Genomic DNA, 16676 nt, shown 5'->3' with positions numbered 1-16676 from the left:
AATTTTAAATGTAAAAAATAAAATAAAATAATATAATATAAATATTGCCCTGGTAACTAACTGAAATGAAATTAAAGCTGAAATTGAAGGGCTAAAATTACTAAAACTAAAACTCAAAAATAAATACAAATTGATTGAAGCTAAATATATATATATATATATATATGTATATATGTATATATGTATATATATATATATATATATATATATATATATATATATATATATATATATATATATGTATATATATATGTGTATATATGTATATGTATATATGTATATGTGTGTGTATATATATATACTAGTGAAAAAGGTTAAAGCAAATGACAAAATTACTAAAAGTTAAACTATCAAAACTAAACCAAATTTATTTCACTATTAAAACAAAAACGTATATATTAAAAATAAAAGCACAATATAAAAAATACTATAATCGTATGTAAATAATGCAAAAATAACTCTGGATTTGACTGTAAATCTTTAGCACGTCATTGTAATGTCCCTTGCCAATGATGCATTTCCTGGTCTGGACAATCTAACATGTCATATCCAGCATGATGGATACTGCACTGGATAAAAGGTGACACAAAGTTTGTTTAGTTTAGTTTCCTCTATGACCTCATTGCAATCATACAATGATTATTTTCTCACTAATGCTACAGCCGGATGCTAACTTGCTGGCCAGACAGGCAGTGACCACAGTGACCTTTTCCTCCAGTCCTCAAATAGCCTTGTTTGTAATTTCATTGTTTATCTAGATTCAATATCAAAGTGACTCACAGGACCACCATGAAAGCATAAGACACTGTATTGTCTCAAACAAGGCAAAATAGCAATCTACTGAAACCCCTCCCCCATATACAGAGAGAGGGAGAGATTCTTTCTGGCAGAGGTGCTGACATCTGCTGTAGGTTTTGGGTTGGAATATGATACTCTCCCATAGTCTGCACATGACCTCCAGTCTGGCGGCACCACATACTACACCTTTCCACTTTATGCTACTGAGGGATCCATGAGCAATATTATCTGCATACCTAGAGGCTAAAACTTCTACAAACCAAATAATAGCCAAAATAAAGTATTAGGTATGTTTTCTTTAAAAACCTACTCTTGCTCCGACTGTCAAAATCATTGGTCAAAAAAGACCAAATATATCCTCCACACTCCCAAAATTACACATATATATGTACTGTAAATATGCTGTATATTTCTGTCCATGTTGCACACAATGCAACAATAAAACAACACACTTCAAAATTGGATCATATCAGAATGAGATCGTAAGCATCCACATGCTTTTGATCTCAGATTTTTCCCCCTTCTGTAGTGGTCTGGGGCTGAAAGTGAATTGCTTTGCCATTGCATCATTTGTCTGGGAGAATCACTTCAATGTGTGCCCTTCTCTGATTGTTTAGTCTGCCATAGAAATCTACACCTAACAGGCACGTAAGGAACACGTTGACAACTAAGAGATGAGATTAACCACATGAAAAGACTTTCATGGGTTGATGCTTTGAGCAAGGACAAGGAAATAACTTACACAAGGGGAGTAAGTGCACTGTCTGCAGCTTTGATTTGACAAATTAAGAGGTCTTTAGCAGTTCCCTTAAGATCCTTTAGGCATTGTTCTGACTTCACAATGATGAAATGCCAAACAAAACGATGAAAAGATTTAGACGTAAGAACCGACACAGGCCACAACTTGTGATAATAATAGTGTTAGGCCTTATTCCAAATGGTCACACCCGTTCAGGAAGCCTTTCCACCAACATAAGAAGCAGTCATGAACTAATGATTAATGCATCTTCAGACCATTTGCAGAGGCAGTGTTAAAATTACAATAATGACAAAAGATGGCAAGCTGACCATGTTATCTAAAACTTCAAGTCCCTAAAAATGATATATTTTCTCTGAATTCTCACATGTATTCTTACCACTAAAAACAACAAGAAAAGGGAGATTCCAAAAGATTAATTCTATAACTGTAGCAATGTCTAACTATGGTACTTGCCAGAAACTATTATCAGAATTTATTTTCAGAAGAATATATAAGAATAAAGTGCAAATCTATTTTGATCTGCAATGCAAATCTGTGGAGTTTTTCCCTTTTTATTTTCTTTTTTTCCCCATCTCCAGCACCAGTGGTCTCCCAGTTATTCAAACATAGGGAAGTAGGCTGCAGATGATGCTACCAATGTACAGATTATCCATACTCATTTGTACAGTATGTGAGATTAGTTCAAAAGCATAGCATGTTGAAAAGTGTACAGGTGCATCTCAATAAATTAGAATCTCTTGGAAAAGTTAATTTATTTCAGTAATTCAACTCAAATTGTAAAACTTGTGTATTAAATAAATTCATTGCACACATGCTGAAGTAGTTGAAGTCTTTGGTTCTTTTCATTGTGATGATTTTGGTTCACATTTAACAAAAACCCACCAATTCAATATCTCAACAAATTAGAATATGGTGACATGCCAATCAGATAATCAACCCAAAACCCTGCAAAGGTTTCCTGAGCCCACAAAATAATCCCTCAGTTTGGTCCACTAGGCTACGCAATCATGGGGGAAGACTACTGATCTGACAGTTGTCCACAAGACAATCAATGACACCCTTCTCAAGGAGGGTAAGCCACAAACATTCATTGCCAAATAAGCTGGATGTTCACAGAGTGCTGTATCCAAGCATGTTAACAGAAAGTTGAGTGGAAGGAAAAAGCGTGGAAGAAAAGATGCACAACCAACTGAACCGTATGAGGATTGTCAAGCAAAATCGATTCAAGAATTTGGGTGAACTTCATAAGGAATGGACTGAGGCTGGGGTCAAGGCAAACAGACGTGTCAAGGACTTTGGTTACAGCTGTCGTATTCCACTTGTTAAGCCACTCCTGAAACACAGACAACATCAGAGGCATCTTACCTGGGCTAAGGAGAAGAAAAACTGGACTGTTGCCCAGTGGTCCAAAGTCTCCTCTTTTCATCATCTTTTCAGATGAGAGCAAGTTTTGTATTTCATTTGGAAATCAAGGTCCTACAGTCTGGAGGAAGGGTGGAGAAGCTCAAAGCACAAGTTGCTTGAATTACAGTGTTAAATTTCCACACTCTATGATGATTTGGGGTGCAATGTCATCTGCTGGTGTTTGTCCATTGTGTTTTTTTGAAAACCAAAGTCACTGCACCCTTTTACCAATAACTTTTGGAGCACGTCATGCTACCTTCTGCTGACCAGCTTTTTGAAGATGCTGATTTCATTTTCCAGCAGGATTTTGCACCTGCCCACACTGCCAAAAGTACCAAAAGTTGGTTAAATGACCATGGTGTTGGTGTGCTTGGCTGGCCAGCAAACACCTGAACCACAGAGAGAATTTATGGGGTATTGTCTAGAGGAAAATGAGAAACAAAAGACCAGAAAATGCAGATGAGCTGAAGGACACTGTCAAAGAAACCTGTGCTTCCATACCACCTCAGCAGTGCCACAAACTGATCAACTCCAGTGCACTCCGAATTGAGGAAATAATTAAAGCAAAATAAGCCCCTACCAAATATTGAGTTCATGTACAGTAAATGAACATACTTTCCAGAAGGCCAACAATTCACTATTATTTTTTTTTTTTACTATTGGTCTTATGAGTTATTTTAATTTGTTGAGATAGTGAATTGGTGGGTTTTTGCTAAATGTGAGCCAAAATCATCACAATTAAAAGAACCAAAGACTTCAGCTTCTTCAGTCTGTGTGAATTTAATTTATTTAATACACGAGTTCCACAATTTGAGTTGAATTAATGAAACAAAATAACTTTTCCACGACTTTCTAATTTATTGAGATGCACCTGTATGCCAAAAGTTCCCTAATATATACTATTTCCAATACATTTCCAAAGTGTGGACCCATGCGCACTCTAATTGCTGATTGATATATAAGAGGAGGATTTGGTTCGGAACTACAAACACGGTGGATGTAAATGAGACTGACGAAGTACAGATGCCTTGAAAGGCAGTTTGAGTTATTCATATATATATATATATATATATATATATATATATATATATATATATATATATATATATATATATATATATATATATATATATATATATATATATATATTCCCCAAGGTCTTATAGCCAGCACAATGCTGTACTGCAGAAAATGTTGACTACAAGCACCATAAACATTCTACAAGTTAATTTAAATTAAGAAAAAAATCATAGAAGTATTTTTTATTTTTTTTTACTAATTGCATCGTTAATGTTATTTTAAATAACTTTATCGATTAACGGACAAAACCAGCGTCACGTTATTGACCCATAAACATATGCTCACTCTCATTTCTCTCTCACACACACACTCACACACGCACACACATATATACTTGTGTGGCAGTGGAAATGTGAGAAATATAGTCTCTCACTCCAAGCGACTGTAGCGGCAGCACCAGCAGCAGCTTGTGAATGGTCCCCGCCTCTCCGGGGAGTTTCCTCCAAGGGGAACTTTTACTTTATGTGCAGCACCTGTTGTGTCGCCAGTCGGCCGTCTGCGCTCGCCAAACACTCGGAGCCACCTCAAGACACTAATTTCCTTCAGAAAGTTGGACAAGCAACGCTGCAAAGTGCCATTTTACCCCGAGTCGATCGCTATGTGTTGCGTTACTCGAATGGACTATCTGTGTTTGCAAGGGCAAACTGTCCTCTTAAACACTCGTTTTTAGGTGAACAGGTGTGCGCTCACTAAGTTAAGAGCAATTATTAACTTTGTGCAGATGCTCAACGGGAAACTTTCCACACAGAAGTTTTCGCAGTAGAAACTCTGGCCGATCAGGATTATGTGGACTTTACTTTACGCGTGCCTGTGTCCAAAGTTGGATACGCGTCTCAAGAACAATATTCCTGCATGGTGATTGAAACAACATACAAGTGCCTATAAGCACCGACAGCCACCATTTATCCAAATGATTCCTTTGCTTCTCTTGATTCTTATATCGTCTCTTCATCAGCATGAGTCGGTGGCGGAATCGAGTCACATCAGTAAGATTCACCACGCCAGCACGAAAGAGCAGAATGGTAAGTTCAAAGAGTCATATGATTTTTCTTTTTCTTTTCTTGGCTTGTGTGGGACTTCTGATAGTGCTTTACAACTAAATGCATTGAGTTTACCTGTGCAGTGGCAAGCCTTTTTAACATTTTTTCTTTAAAGCATACTAAAAAAAATCACTTCATATTTATCTCTCCTATTTATTATATGAGTTTCTATGATGTAAGTAGTAAAGCTGGAATATATACTAGCAAATATTGTGATTGTTGCAAGTACTAAAGATTGAATAGTTAAACTAATCCAGTGTCAATTAGAATACATGTGAGTGATAAATGATGTCTAACCCACATGTCCCCGTAGAAAAATTCCATTTGTTATCATAGATACTAATAGCAAAGGAAAAAATAGTAAAATCTGACAAGATTTTAAATAGTCTATTACCATTCAATTGACTACTTGATTGAATGCTAGTCTCTGTTGAAAAAACTAACAGCACTAATATATAATACATAATTGGTGATATAACAAATATTCCAATGGTTATTGTTGTACATATGAATTTAAGGAATAGTAATTAATAGAATAAATTACAGAAACTGAATTAAAAAGAGTAAATGTTTGAACAGCTTGCCATAAATGGCTACAATTTAAAGGTTCACACAGCATTATGCTTAATAGAACTTGAAGTTACCTTTGGCTTTCATGTGCATGAAACGCACATCACTATGTGTATTTAAGAGGGAAAAAAAATTCTGGTTAACGTGGTCCCCTGGGGAGGGATTTCTCTCTGATCGCAGAAAGACTCCATTCATGCAGCATGGGGTGCCCTGGGGCAATGTAATTTTCTTTCCTCTGAATCCCACCAAAATTCACAGGGTGAACATGAAAAAATGAAAATCATATTGATATAAAAAGCAAGCATTTGCATTTAATTTTATTCTGAAACTATAAGCTCAGTGTTGTAAAGCAGGCGTTGGTGGGGACATGCAAACTGTCGCCCATTGCGCACCATTAACAAAATGTAAACTACTACTTGTGTTGACTTAGGCGAGGGAGGGCCCCTTACTGTGTCAGGGGTGAAGCAGAGTGGAAACATCTTGCTTCTCTGGGCCCACTATCAGAGCTTTCATTGTATTATCATTCTTAAACTGTGGAACATGCAGAACATTTCTACTGGAAAGCAATGTTTATATGGAAAAATAAATATATATATATATATATATATATATATATATATATATATATATATATATATATATATATATATATATATATATTGTTTTTTTGTTGTTCTTTTAGGAAACATATAAACATGAAATCCTTCTAGTTCCATGTGTATATATTTGAAAAGTAACTTCTGTATAACTTGGGACTGTAAAATTCTAACTTTTTTTGTCTAATTAAGGCAGGCTTAATTGAATTGGCAGGTCTAATACAGCACATACTGTATCTAGTCCTCTCAGGTCAGAGTTGTGAGCCAAGGAAGACCTTTATGATTGCTATTTGAGGTTTTTGGCTGTAACGCCACCTTTAATCCCCAATGACTTAAGAATGGAGGTGAATTGGTAGTATGCTCTGCCAAGGGTCTCTAAACAGAGAGTCTTGTTCTCTGGCTCTCTCTGTCGCAGCCATCTCTGGTTGGTGTTGATTGAGGCAGTTCTTCACCGCCGATCTGAGGCTGGTTTTATTTCGCAGCTTCAGTGTGAAGTTAAGGTCAAGTTAAAAAGCTACTCAACCAACTTTCTCAAGTTAACCCCAGTAGAGAGTTTGCCAGCCCACAGTTCATGGAGCTGTTCAGTCTCATAAATGCTTTTTAAAAAAAAAATTGTTTGGTTCAGTGGTTTTCATACAAATTTTTGATGTGAGGAGGATTTAGTTGATGAAAGATGTTAAAAGATGTTTCCAGTTCCATCCTTACTAGTGACTCAAATGTTTATGCTGGTGTCTGCACTGACCTGACCTTTAAATCCTGTTTCATGAAGTCATAAGTGACCATGCTGAAGGTTAGTTTGTTTACAGTAGATGCATGTTTAGGGTGTTACAACAGGAATTGTCAGTTGATTAAACTGCAAATTAGTATCATATCAATGTTTCCCATAAACCATATGCAAAGACAGTACATTGCAATGGTAAATGAGTGGATTGTTAAATAGAAATGACAATAATTTGCTTTCGAAACCTATATAGATTGTAGGCTTATGTTATGTTATGTTTTCTTTTTTTTTTTTTTTTTGATGGAATGCTAAGTTAAAAAATGTATCAAGGCTCCTTCAATATGAACAACCCCTTGCTCATTCTATGCTGCCTGATCTTTGTAAATATGGTTTGTCAGGTCAGAGAACATGATTAAATATGTACATTTTTTGTGTGTTATGTTTGAATGATCAGCTGTACGTAACAATTAAGTTAACAGCCATATAGTTATGACCATACAAGTATGAGGAGCTTTGAGTAAGAGAACAGAACCTGAATGGTTGTCTGCTCCACTTAAAATCCCCATTTATTTTCATATTCTAACCTCTGTATGGGCTTATGCACAATTTCCGCCATTATTTTACACTTCAGTGTGAAATTATTAACATCTATCAGAGATCTTAAATTTATAGCCATGTTATTGAAGCCAATTTTAGGTGAATGTTATCAGCAATTACTAGGTGACATTGGTGAGTAGTTGTTTATTCCTTGTTGCAACAGTGTCCTACCCTAATGACAAAACTACAAATACTTGCACCATGATCAGTTAACCATTCCCATCTTTAGCTGTATCCATATGCCAGTTCTATAGCTGTGGAAAGGGTTCAGAAAGCAGCTGCAATTTTTCTAATGGTGCCAGATTATCCACCATTAATCTGCTGTAACCCCTTTGACATCTCAGACAGAGACGTGTGAGAGTCAGCCTCAATAATGACTGAATGCTTCGCGAGGCTCTGCATTACTGGATTACTCAGTTAGGAATGGGGTTAATGTGGTGCACCAGCTAACTGGGAAATGCAGTGCGCCTCACGTATCAGACAGTTAAGTGGTGGGTGTGTAATGATTAAAGCACATTGCTTGAATGCTCACAAGCAACACTTCACTCTGCAGTTAGGAGTTTAAATCTAGTTATTAACATGTACATGTATCATGGCCTTTCATGCACATCATGCAGGATAAAGGGATAGATAACCAAAAAATGAAATACACACACGTGTGTGTGTGCGTGTGTGTGCGTGTGTGTGTGTGTGTGTGTGTGTGTGTGTGTGTGTGTGTGTGTGTGTGTGTGTGTGTGTGTGTGTGTGTGTATTTTTTTTTTTTAATATAATTATCTGAGTGAAAATTGTTTATACATTTTGGTAATGCTTTTTTGCAATGTCCTTGTTATGCATATGTAATTACTAATAGTAATAACAATAAATTATGCATAATTACATGCAACAAACCCTAATTGTAACCCTAATTATATAGCAAGTGCATTTAGTGAATTGGTATTACCAGATACTTCAATGTATAATCATACTGTAAAGTGTAACCTTTTTTTTTTTTTTTTCAGCATGGGTTTAGTTAACTATAATAACCCTGCCCCAATGTTATCCCAAACCTGTAAGATTATATGTATGTTGTGTTGGTGGTAATAGAACATTTCTCTCTCTCTCTTTTTAAACATGAAATGAAATGTTTTGACTTGCATTGTATGAACATACACAGTTAAATAGATACTGTTGGACTTGTGGAGAAATTAATGAATTTGAAATTTGAAGCCACTTGCTCAATCCATTTCTCAAAAGAGAACAACATATTGTAGGTATTACCTTTGCTGTAAAGACTTCAGAAGAAAGTGGTTCCCAGAACTCTGAGACTATGTGGCAGCTGGCTGTGCTCTTGCTTGGCAAAGCTCTACATTACCAGCCTGTTGTATTAAGTAGTTTCCATAGCATTTCAAGTTTATATTGCATTTGTGAATTGTGAATACGCTGTGGGTAGCGAATGGCAAACCTAACCCAAAAGGATTTTCAATACCCGGTAGTCCAATAAAATAGAAAACAAGCTTTCTAGTAACTCAAGCACCAGCACACACACACACACCTGAAACAAATGACTCCCTGTTAATGTAAAAGTTTACCCCGGTCCTTTTGCACCAAGCTCTTCTGGCTGTAATACTGTAGGCATTGAAGTTTGTTGTCAATCGACAAGCAGTACCCTGCCAATTCCCGACTTTCAAAAGCTCAATGGGAGCTGTTTTTTTTTTTTTTTTTTTTTCTGAGAACTTTAAGACTACAGGAGGAAAAAAGCATTGGGAAGTTAAAGATATTTTTATGCAATACTATGCAGTTTGTTTAAAGGGAAGTCTCTTTTGTAAACTTTCTGGGATAGAAGATTGCATGGTTGGGGTGTCCATGTTTTTGCTGTCACCACTTTTTAAAGGCAGTGCGACTGATTTGGCAAGTAAGCAAGTCAATGCCTGTCTGATGTTTGTCGTGACGGACAGTGAGTGTACATTCCTAACCCAAACAGAGCTCCAATTTAAAGGGATCAGCAGCAGGGCCATGGAGTTCCTCTGTAGAACTGGGTCAGAGCCTTTGATTTGTTTTTCTTTTTTTTCCTCCTGTAATTTCATGGCCTTTCTTCTTCTGTCCTGGCACCACCCGTGTCATCTACCTAATACCCATAATCCTGTGAAAGATATGTCCTCTTGTTTCAGTTAAATATGAGGTCAAGAAATCCATAGCTTCTGCTCTGAAATGTTCATTGAAGATCATTTTATGAGGACATCAGTAGTGGTGTCCATCATCTACACTGATGAGAAATGGGTCTGCTAATCCTCCATTGACCATTGAACCAGGCCTAGCTTGACAGATGCTAAATTGCCATGATCTAACAGATAATAGTAAATATTTATCTAATCACACAAAAAAGTAGAAGAGATTTAGCCCAGTACTTATACTGCGAGACCCAAAAATAGGAATCAGACTTAAAAGATGTAATTGTGCTACATAGCTGCTTCCTCCTGTCTACTTACCTCTCATTTTTGATGATTTATGTAGTGATAGGAAATAACTATAGCCTCAAGCAATTCTAGTTGTAATGCTGAGCCCAGATTTGACTTTCTAAAGCAGTAAATCTCAAATTGCACTGACAACAAATATGATATGAATATGAGTTTGGCTGTAGTGAAATGTGTATAAACGCAAATAGGTTTTCTCTTTTTCATCTGAATCTAGTTGTTTTTCTCCAAACAAAGTTTACACATTTAGACAAAAAATATATTACATTTATGGTGCTCCGTCAATGTTTTCCTGCATATGTGTATGAAAGTGCACTAACATACAAAATATTGGGGCTAGTAACATTTTATTTTAATATAAAGTGATCATAAAATAATCCTAAAGAAATAAATAAAAATTCACAACTGTTTTCAACATTGATTAAAAAAGAAATAAATGTTTTTTGAGCAGCACCAAGTAGGCAGATTAGAATGATTTCATGTGACATGCTTTTGCCATCACAGGGATAAATAAAATTAAAATAGAAAATGGATATTTAAAACTGTATTACATGTAGATAAATTTAACCGAATTATAAAATTATGTTCGTTTTTTATTGTATTATTCATCAAATAAATGCAGCCTTTTCTTTCTCATGGGGGGGTGCTTGTATGAAGTTTAAAATCATTGGTTCCCCGTAAGCCAATCACATAACGTTTGGTTATGACTTGTGTTATTCGCCTGCTCAGCGGCCTCGGACTTCCAATGTAAACACAGGAATGCTGCGAAAACAAAGCCAGCAAGCAAAATACTAGAGTGTACATGGCAGTTCACAATCACAATTATCGCCTTGCTGGACTTTGGCCTCCCCAGTTTCTCGCTAACGATCGGTAACAGTTAATAAATGTATCTTTTCCCAAAACCTGTCGGCTTCAGTTGGCCAATGCTGGGAATATTCTCCACAACAGAGTGAATAGTATCCCGTGTGTCTGTGTCCGTTTTCAATTTCCCTAACCTAAACTACAATCCTAAATTCGGCGCTTAGCGTCTACGTCACTGCTGTCAACCCGTCATCTGTTTGTTGATTGGCTGGGTGTTTTGGAGCCAGATGAAAACTGGGAGATCTATCTCACTATCTCGGACTGAGTACAGAAGCGAACTGAAATTGAGCGGATGTACAAAGTCTGACGTAGTCAGGCTAGAGAAAACCTTACCTAACCAAAACTTTTGAACAGTTGTCTGTGTAAAAACAACACTTTTAAAGAACCAAGTTCCAGCATGGCCACTGACCATAACTATTGGTTATCTCCACTTCTCTAGACTGGAGGAGCTGAACATTGCAGCCTTCGATTCAGCTTAACTTGAATCATTAATGCCTGTCAATCACTCCCTGACAACAACACTTCCTCAAGCTTTTGCTCACCCCTCACTTTGACTCTTCGGCTCCCTTTCTTTATTCATCCTACCTGTCACCCACAGACAGTTTGAAGACAGATGTATCTGCGCTTTTTAATAAACAGAGTCATGCACTCAGACAACACTTAACAACATCTGCTAGAGACTTAATTCAGGGACTGCCACATGAATTAGTGCAAAAAAGAAGAAAAAAAACTTTATCTTCTAATGTTGTACAGTGTATATAGTGAAAGTGATTTGTGGGCAATGCTGGTTAAGTTAGACTTGGTTGAGCCACCCCTACCAAAACTTGGCCCGCTGGTTATTTAATCCTGTCTGCTGACACAAGAGGATAACCTGTAACTGTTTGTGAGGCCTAGTGCTCTGCCGGAACAGATAATTCTACACTCTTAGCCGTAAGCTGTCTGTGGATATTGCCTGTTTTCAGAGAAAACTGAATTCCAAAGGCCTTAGACTTTTGGCAGCAGGTAAATGTGATGACTTGACCTTGGTTCCTATCTCTTCAAGGCATGTCTACATACCTTGGCAGATGTCAGCACTCGCTGTCAGAGAGGTATTTTGGACCTTCCCCCTCCTTTTTAATCCTCACTTATCTTGCTTGGTCTCTATCAACCCATGTAGATATGTGTGTTTAAGTAGAATGTGTATTATAAAATAAAATAAATATATATAAAATATGCAAAACATTTATAAATCAATTAAACAATAATAAAACCAAATACAATAAAAAAAGTAAATAAGCAAAAATAAATGTAAGCTTATAATAAATGAATCGTGAGAATTGTATACCATGAGTGTCATATTATTGTATTAAGTACCACTGTAAAAAATGACCGTGAATTTAATCATAAAAGACTGTAAAAATGCTACAGTGCAAACCTGTTAAAAGGTTAACGGTAAATTCCCCTACTACAGTATATGATGAAAAACTGTACTGGATATTACATGTAATTTTACGGTAGTATACTGTTCTACAAAGGTTTTTTTGGACTATTAATCTCACACCTGGATTTAGATTTGATTAATATCCTGGCATTCTTTTATACTACATAACTCACATCTGAAAGATTCATTGTCCTGGGTGTTTTCTTGGCTTTGGCGTGGTAATTATTACTGAAGTGGCAAGTCTATAGTCTTTTGTAGAGTTTTAGCAATATTCAGTCATGTTAGCTTGGCTAACTTGCCTGTTTGAGACATGAGTCTGAAATTGACTCATTACAGCATGTTTATGACTTGAGAAGGAGATCACTGGATGATCACCAGCCCACACACCAAGACACACTCTATTAGCCAAACGACATGCCATTATGACTGGCCTGTTTGTGTCGTGGCTTTGAATTGAGGAAATATTTTGCTGTCAACACCGCACCGCTGTGGTGACATGACCTCAGTCAGCATTTCTCAGAAGGTCTCTGCTGACCCACGGCTACTGTTTTTACACAAGAGAGGTTGAGAATGCTCAGTCCTCCACTTTGCATGGTGTGATAAATATCCCGTGGCCACTGAGGATTCACTGAAGCCAGACTTTAAATTTTCTTTTCCGTGTTAACATTTGACCTGTTTTAGAGAAATGGTATGACTGACAGAAACATTTGGATTATGCAAGGCTATCAGAAATGTGACCTGGTGGGTAGTGTATTTTGTCCAATATGTTGCACAGCTGTGCAGGCGACCAAAGTTCAAGTCTACAGTAATTTTCGATACCACCCACCTCACCCATCTTCTTTCTATTATTCGTAAGAATTCATACAAGATTGTAAGAATTCGTAAACCTCATCATAAAGCCTTACCCTAAACAGACCCCTAAACCTAATGATTGTAATAATAATTTTAAAAAAGTTGAATGTTTTCATTGCATTGTTTTTTTTTTTTTTTGTTTTTTTGTTTTTTTTTTTGTACACAAACACTAACACTTTCCACATGATTAACTGAATAATGATTAAAGTTTTAACTGATCATTTCTGATTTAATATTTTTGGAAACTTTTCCAGGCCTATAAATCACACTTAAAAATAGGTTACTTCACATTTTAAAGTTTTCAAAAATGTGAAACGCTTACTAAAAAAAAAAAAAAAAACTTTATCTTCTTCTTTTTAGTTTTCAGTCTTGTTTAAATGTTTGTCTTGTCTTGTTTTAAATAATTTAAAGTTTATTCTAAGTTTGCTGATGCCCCCTAGTGGGCCCTGTCCTTTTCCCAAAGCAGCCAAGCCATATTCACCTGAATAACTCCTTTTGTCTACCATTGACAAGAAAAATGTTGAATAATATGAAGTAAAGTGAAAGGCAAAACCTTTTCATTTTTCGCCAGCTATGCCTTAAGTTGTTTTGTTTTGTTTTTTATTGTTTTGTTTTTATGAAACATCATCTATGATTAATACAGTGTATTTGGTTAGTAATTGCTCATGCAGAACTCCGATTTCTCTGAAACTGTAATCAGATGTGTTAGAATGTGGCTTCCAACAGCTTCATCGTTATTCTGTCAGCGGTACGATGCTGACTGGTGAAATATGGTAGATATGTTATTTGAAATCAAGGGGAAAAAAGTAGCAGCACACCTGTCGTGGTACTCGCTGGCTGAGCGCCAGTGTCCCCATGCCAGAACAGATTGCTTTATGTTTACTTGCACATGCTGAGATTTGATATACGACAGTGTGCCAGTCGCACACCCTAGTGTGTGTAACTCAATCGCACATAGTATTTGGAGAATGTCTGGCTTTTTGCCGGTGCACAAATAGGTTCTCCGGACACACTCTTACACAGATGCTGGTGTCAGGCGTGGCACGTTGGTTCTCCCTGGAGACTGGAGATCTATTTCACAGCCTACAGACTGAGCAGCAGCAGCTAAGATGGACTCCAGGTGTGATTTATAGCTGTGTGAATGCAAGGCCAGATTCAGGAAGATTCTCTTGGACTGCCACTGAATCTTTTATCGTATCGGCTTTATAGTGCCGTAAGTCTTATTCTTTCACGCATGCAGGAGTCTACGCTGACTTTTTAGTGGTTTTGAATGACTCGCTGAACTTTCTCTGCTTGCTGTCTTTTCTCATCTGATAGTGCTACATAATCAGTCCCACCGGATGAAGGATGCTGATTACGTATTTAGAAGCCCATTAATTTAGTGTGCAATCCCTAATGGGCTGTTAAATTCCCATTGGCTTATGACACAGTATTACCGCAGCACTGATAAGTGAAATGCATGCTGATACTAACAAAAAAAAAAAAGTTTATCAACTGAATCAAAGACTAAGGGTTATTCAATGTGTATTTATAATAGACTATACTTGTAATATGTTCCTTCTGTTATAACAGACTTGCTTTTTATTTCTTCCCTCTATCTCTTTATCTTAGTGTGTGCATATATTTCATGGCTAATGGGGAGGTGGGTGATCAAAATGGTGTCTGAATGACTGAGGTGAAATAAGGTGGGATACATCAAGTTTAAAGCACCAAAGGTGAAATTGTCTCACCCGCCTCGCATCGGACATCTGTTCAGAAGCCTCTCATTAACTCCATGGAATGACAGCACTAATTCAAGTCGGAAGCCCCACCGGCTAATGAGATGCCTGGCACAGCTCTCATTCATCTCTGTGCCACGCTGAGTGCATGTTTCCCATCACATCAGTCACCAATTCTAGGGACCATATCTGTTCCCACACATGTGGCAGGTATGTTAAAGTGACTTTTTTCTGATATTTTGGCAAAGTTGTGTGAATCCATTCTCCTGTAATGCATCTGTGCTCACCTCATAACTAAAACACCTGGTTTATGTGCCCATACTTGCAGAAACCAGGTGCAGCTTTGTGCTGAAATCTTCTTTAAGGTATTTTTTAATATTTCATCATGGATGATTTGGTGTGATTTTCATGTTTCGATCCAGACATGCAGGTTGCTTTTGAGAAATAAGGGCATTATGAAGAAAAAAACTTGTACACAGTTATTTAAAAAGTGCACATCATCTGCCTTCAATTCATGGCCCCTTTCACTTGATTGAGATGGATAACCACCATCAAGATGGGATTACATGGAGATTTAAAGCAATCATTGGATGATCTGGATTGCTGCTTTGTTATGCAAACAATTAAAACACACCTGGGCTTGTATGTATAAAATGAAGATTTGAATAAAAGCCAATTTCTTGGCAAAAATGCATAGTTTTATATAAAGCTAAAAGTAACTTTTGCAAAGGTCTGCGTTTTATTTTAGCAATTATTGACTAAAGTGACACTTAAGTGTTGTGAGGTATGGACTGATGTCAATCAAAAATGCTTACCCGATCTGCAAGAGTAATGCATCACACCAGTCATTCTTGATTTAATAGTAACCATTATATGCCAAAACATAGGGCTGGGCGATATGGCCTAAAAAAATGTTTTTTGTTTTGTTTTTTCACAAAAGATACGATTTTTGATTTAAAAATATATTATTTTTCCCCCACCCTACTTAAAATCAACATTCAACTGACAAATAAATTGTTCAATTTTTTTTAAAGATAGTTCTTTATCATTTACTAGTCAAATTTATAACTGAGACGAGGTGATAAAAAAAAAAAAAAAAAAAAAAAAAAAAAAAAAACCGTAACGTTATTACCCTAATGCTGGAAAGACCTTTATTTTATTTATTTATTGTTTTGTTAATAGTAGCCCATCATGCATCTAACCATCCACTCGGCCTTAAGAGCTGTTAAGATTAAAACTTGCAACTCCGCAGTGAGTCAGTGTCATGGACGTAGGAAAGAGCAAGTGTAAATATATTTTCTAATATATATTTCCATCTCGTTATGCCGCTGGTTTAGGTTATTTAAAAAAAAAAAAATAATAGAAATTATTTGTAAATAGAGCAGACTGTCTAACTAGACACAAGAGTTGTCGTCCGCGCCCCGCTGTGCTAAAAGTCTATCTAAACTTGATGACATCACACTACAGTGTCAAATAATCTGAACGTATTGTCAGTACATTTCGTCATAAATAGAACGAGGCATAAGTTCACTGATGGGGATCGTCACTTGTGGATCGCGCCGCTCGTATCCGGTGTAGACCTGGCATGAGTTTATTAATGGGTTATGTTATAGCCCTGGTTGTTTTTAATGTTTTTATTAAATATCTGTATTGACTGCATGATCATATCATCATATTATTTACTGCCATGCGAGCCACAACAGTAAAGCTTGGCGAGCCGCGCAACGAGCATTGCTGCTTTCTGCTGTGCAAATTTTGTTTGTGATGGAAAATAACAGTACATTTTCATCAGTTATTTTATCTACAGAT

At 36.6% G+C, this 16676-nt stretch overlaps 1 protein-coding gene across 2 annotated transcripts in view; it reads left to right on the top strand.

Annotated features, from left to right (window-relative positions):
- The first annotated feature begins 4425 nt into the window (after positions 1-4425).
- pdgfc (platelet derived growth factor c) overlaps positions 4426-16676 on the top strand; it is a 49828-nt gene continuing 37577 nt past the window's right edge. The window contains exons 1-2 of one of the 2 annotated variants that reach the window (XM_052574984.1): positions 4426-4897; positions 4998-5064. In XM_052574984.1, coding sequence (XP_052430944.1) covers positions 4895-4897; positions 4998-5064 — 70 coding nt within the window. In that variant the 5' untranslated portion in view covers positions 4426-4894. Of the gene's footprint in view, positions 5065-16676 lie in introns of both variants that reach the window. The other variant, XM_052574983.1, reaches the window with a different exon arrangement.

Source organism: Carassius gibelio, chromosome B14 (assembly GCF_023724105.1).
Source record: "Carassius gibelio isolate Cgi1373 ecotype wild population from Czech Republic chromosome B14, carGib1.2-hapl.c, whole genome shotgun sequence".
NCBI lineage: Eukaryota > Metazoa > Chordata > Actinopteri > Cypriniformes > Cyprinidae > Carassius > Carassius gibelio.
This window is presented reverse-complemented; position numbering and strand designations above follow the sequence as displayed.